This window comes from Mya arenaria, chromosome 9, assembly GCF_026914265.1.
Source record: "Mya arenaria isolate MELC-2E11 chromosome 9, ASM2691426v1".
Classification (NCBI taxonomy): Eukaryota; Metazoa; Mollusca; class Bivalvia; order Myida; family Myidae; genus Mya; species Mya arenaria.
Genome location: NC_069130.1, coordinates 29011842 through 29015615, shown reverse-complemented (window position 1 = coordinate 29015615; position 3774 = coordinate 29011842). Strand labels below are relative to the sequence as shown.

The 3774-nt window shown below is 33.3% G+C and overlaps 1 protein-coding gene across 1 annotated transcript; it reads right to left on the bottom strand.

The window, feature by feature from the left end:
• Nucleotides 1–280: 280 nt before the first annotated feature.
• Nucleotides 281–3253, bottom strand: LOC128245917 (uncharacterized). Its single transcript, XM_052964137.1, has 4 exons — nucleotides 3129–3253; nucleotides 2344–2513; nucleotides 1938–2027; nucleotides 281–1719 (listed from the first exon to the last, which is right to left on the bottom strand). The coding sequence occupies exons 1-4, from the start codon at nucleotides 3251–3253 to the stop codon at nucleotides 1676–1678; spliced, it is 429 nt and encodes a 142-aa protein (XP_052820097.1). The 3' UTR covers nucleotides 281–1675.
• Between the last annotated feature and the right edge of the window lie 521 nt (nucleotides 3254–3774).

The following is a 3774-nucleotide window of genomic DNA, read 5'->3' as shown; positions in this document are numbered from 1 at the left end:
GCATATTGACATTCATAATTAGATGGAATTACAAACGTTGTTTCATAGGTAACTTATTACGATTTCCTAATTACATTAGCACCACCGAGAACTGTTCTAAATAATGTTGTCGGTCGTAACTATGTATCCGTATCATATATGCAGATATTTGATGGAAATCGAAATATTATTGAATGTTCGGGATGTGTCATTATGCCAAGAAGTAAATTACCGACACAAGACATTTATGATTTAACAGTGTTTTATATCTTGATTAAAATATGACAACGTAGACTATGATAGTGTTATGCAATTATTGTAAAATTAGTAAAAGTAAAAAATAACGCGCTTTTCTTACATTCCATTGACAAATTTAGTGCAACACACGTTAATGGTAAAACAGACCACTTCTCTGCCTTCTCACAATAAAGTCTCTATATTTTCGTCACAACCTTCAAATCGGTTAACGTTCTTTAAGATAAGCTAAACACAATAAAATGATTAGAGCTACGAGTAAACTATAACAAATTAGTTATATGTAATATGGAATGCTTGTAGAGAATTTATTCTTTTCAATTAAACCATAAGCCAACAAGGTATTATATGACAACATAGAACATACTATAACAACTGATCCGATATCTTATACAAATATAATGAAAAATGTTGTGACAAATAAAACAAAAGCAACACAAGAACAACTTGAGAGGTTGTTTTCATCTTCTTTTCTAATGTATGGTATTTTTGCTCGCGGATTGTTGACTTTTGAAAGTTTATTTGTTAAAGAAAGCAGTGACATGGATAATGGACTTGAACAATGTAAGTCTCTTTGATACATTAAACACTTGGACATTTATAGACCTCTCTGCACCAGGTTGGGATTCATATAACAGAAGGCGTTAAATGTCTCATTAAGTCATTTCCAGACAGGAGGCTTTAGTTCAGTGGAGTTTAATAAATTTGGAGGTAAGTCCAGTGATGTATGTATGTTTTGAAGGAATGTATCCCCTTTATTGATATACATGTAAGATATGTATGTGCTGTGCACGTAAGCTTGTTCAGGGCATATGAGTTTCATTATTTGGTCAAATCTGGTTTTATCTTGGACGCACTCCATTTTACCTAGCATGGCTGGAGAAGGCATGCGAAACAAACAAAACATACTCTTGCAAACATGACTGGTCAATGCAGAATCCGCACATGTACGTGATGGCTGCGTAAAACATACAACGTAAGTTGATACATAGAATAAAAGTAAAACATTGCCAACTTTGAATGCACAAATACCCCGAAAACGAGGTTATCACAGACTGTAATGGTAAACATCCGAATCATCGGTAACTTTAGTTTACATAACACAACGAAAGCATTGGAAATGTTCAGAAATGTCATTATATTAAAGATGCGGATGTACACGCTCGTTTCTGTTTCGACATATGTTTCGAAAACTAGGAAGGTTAATTTAGCATATGCTTAGCACCATTGCGTAGTATATACAACAATAGGTAAGGGTCTTTCTCATTGAGGCACGCTATTTTCGCATAACACCTGCACTACCTAAACATCCAATGTCACCCCTTTTGAATGGAGACAATTTTCCTCAATAACGTATCCGAGTGCCACAATATTGTTACACGTAACACAGATTCTTTATCTTGGCTTTTCTTCCTGCGGTTTGACGAACGCTGTAGATACCTCATTCGTAGATCTCCATTTCAAAATGGGTGATGTATCCGTCACCTTTAAAATAAAATCTTTAGAAGATGTATTTATGGCGAATATCAGTATCTATTTTAATTGTTAGCAATATTGTATTACAGTTAGTTTTTTTTTGTTTTATAGTTACATACTTGTTATAAAAGCTAACTGCGTATAATATTCACCACTTTATATGTTTTTACTAAAGAGCAAACTTGTTCAGAAGTGTTTAAATTTGAACGAGGTTAAATAATGCATACCATCTTTGTCGAATATTTCCTGAACCCACTTTGTCAGCATCTGATCTCGTCTCTTACAAATATCGAGAACAAATGTGATTTTCATATCATCTGAAACAACCGATATGCAGTTGAATAATTATGTAAGAGAAAAACAAAGGGGAACACTTATCCGATATACATATCACACGATTGTTTGACAAATTGCCTGCACATGATTGTGCCATTATGTTCTTTAGTATGATTTAATACGAATATGAAAGATAGAGCACTTTGTGTTATGACTTTGAATCGTGTCTCACATAAAATGAATCATGTTATTTCAAGGCATGAGTACACGCTGAACTAGGCACAGTTAGGCAATAAGTCATTCATAAAAGAGTGTTTTTCATAAAATTAATGTGAAACAAGAATGGGCTTAACTAACCTGATATGTTATGGAAGTGCTTCCCGAGCGCTCTGAAGAATTTGACTTTTCCGAATCGGTGATTACACAGCCCGTGTCTGGCGAAGTGGTGAACTGATCTGTTGGATATGAATAAACATATTTGATTTTTTATGAAGAAATAACCATTAATTCGCAAACAACATAAACCCCTACTTATGAAAACAGCAGTCTAAGTTTGGTCGATACAAATCATTTATTCGATTAACCAACGGAATAGCGACTTTAGCGGTATGTAATTTTGGAAGAATCATTAAAACATTATAGTTTAATAGTCCATTAGGACAAAACACTAACATTGGACGAAAAACAAACGCACGTTTGACAGCCAACACACAACTTAAAATGATACTATTATGGTATGTTATGTTGTTCACATTAATTTAAATAAAGGTCAATTTTCTGTATGTGTTAATATGTTAAAATATCTAAGTAAATGTGTAAAAAGTAATAACACGCATATACCTGTGATGAACCGACTGGAGTAGAATTCTCACAAACAACTATGAGTCCGAATGAGTCAAAATTCTATACATTCACTATCTTTATTTATGGCCTTAAAAAGCCATACGATTTCTCCTCAATCCTTGACATAACATTCGTGGTAAATAGTTTATTTGCTATAAATTAAAAAAAAATGTTTAAATTGGATGAAAAAAAAACATAATGCGTATACAAATACTTATGATACTAATGTGTGTTTAGCAACACACAACTTCAATAATCTATTTAAACTAAATATCAAGTAGAAGTCTAGCCCAACTTACGGTCCGCTGTATTTTCTCCGACGTTCTTCATCCAACATGTTAACCCCGTCATTTTGCATATGTTCATCACCAGGAGCATTTGATTCAAGTGCCCGTCCCGCCACTGTGACCATCAACACCGCCATGATTAGCAACGGAATAAATCCCATATTGTACATGCAAATTCTGTTTATTCTTATTCCTTCAAAATGTTTGATCGACTAGAGATCCATTCCTTCACGGCACTCTAGTTTAAGAAATTTTGAAAATAGCTGAAAGTAAAATGGTGATGATTATATGCCAAACTAAGTTTTGTGGCAGATAGAATGTCAGCATATATTATATAAACTTATGCCAAAACGTCCAAACAGCTGACTTTGCCCAAAACATTCGGTTTGGAGGCAAAATCTAAATTGCATCGGTATCCATAAACATCGTTATGTGATTAAACATTCCAAACAAATTAAATTCTCACTTAACATTACCTTGAAAACTACAAAAACACCACACGTGCATGCATACTTAATAATAAGTAATTTATAACGTTTATATTCGCAAACATAGGTAAACAGTGATTAAGCTAATTGCATTCTCTATCATATGTTATCGTTAGCTAAACATTTCAAGGTTTTTAATAGTAATATTTGACCAAAAAATACAGTATTCA

Coding starts and splice junctions, on each gene's coding strand:
- LOC128245917 (XM_052964137.1), bottom strand. CDS start 3,253: ATGGCGGTGTTGATGGTCACAGTGGCGGGACGGGCACTTGAATCAAAT. Junction 2,514..3,128: donor CGGAGAAAATACAGCGGACC/GTAAGTTGGGCT, acceptor TTTCATAAGTAG/GGGTTTATGTTGTTTGCGAA. Junction 1,720..1,937: donor GGAAATATTCGACAAAGATG/GTATGCATTATT, acceptor TTTATTTTAAAG/GTGACGGATACATCACCCAT.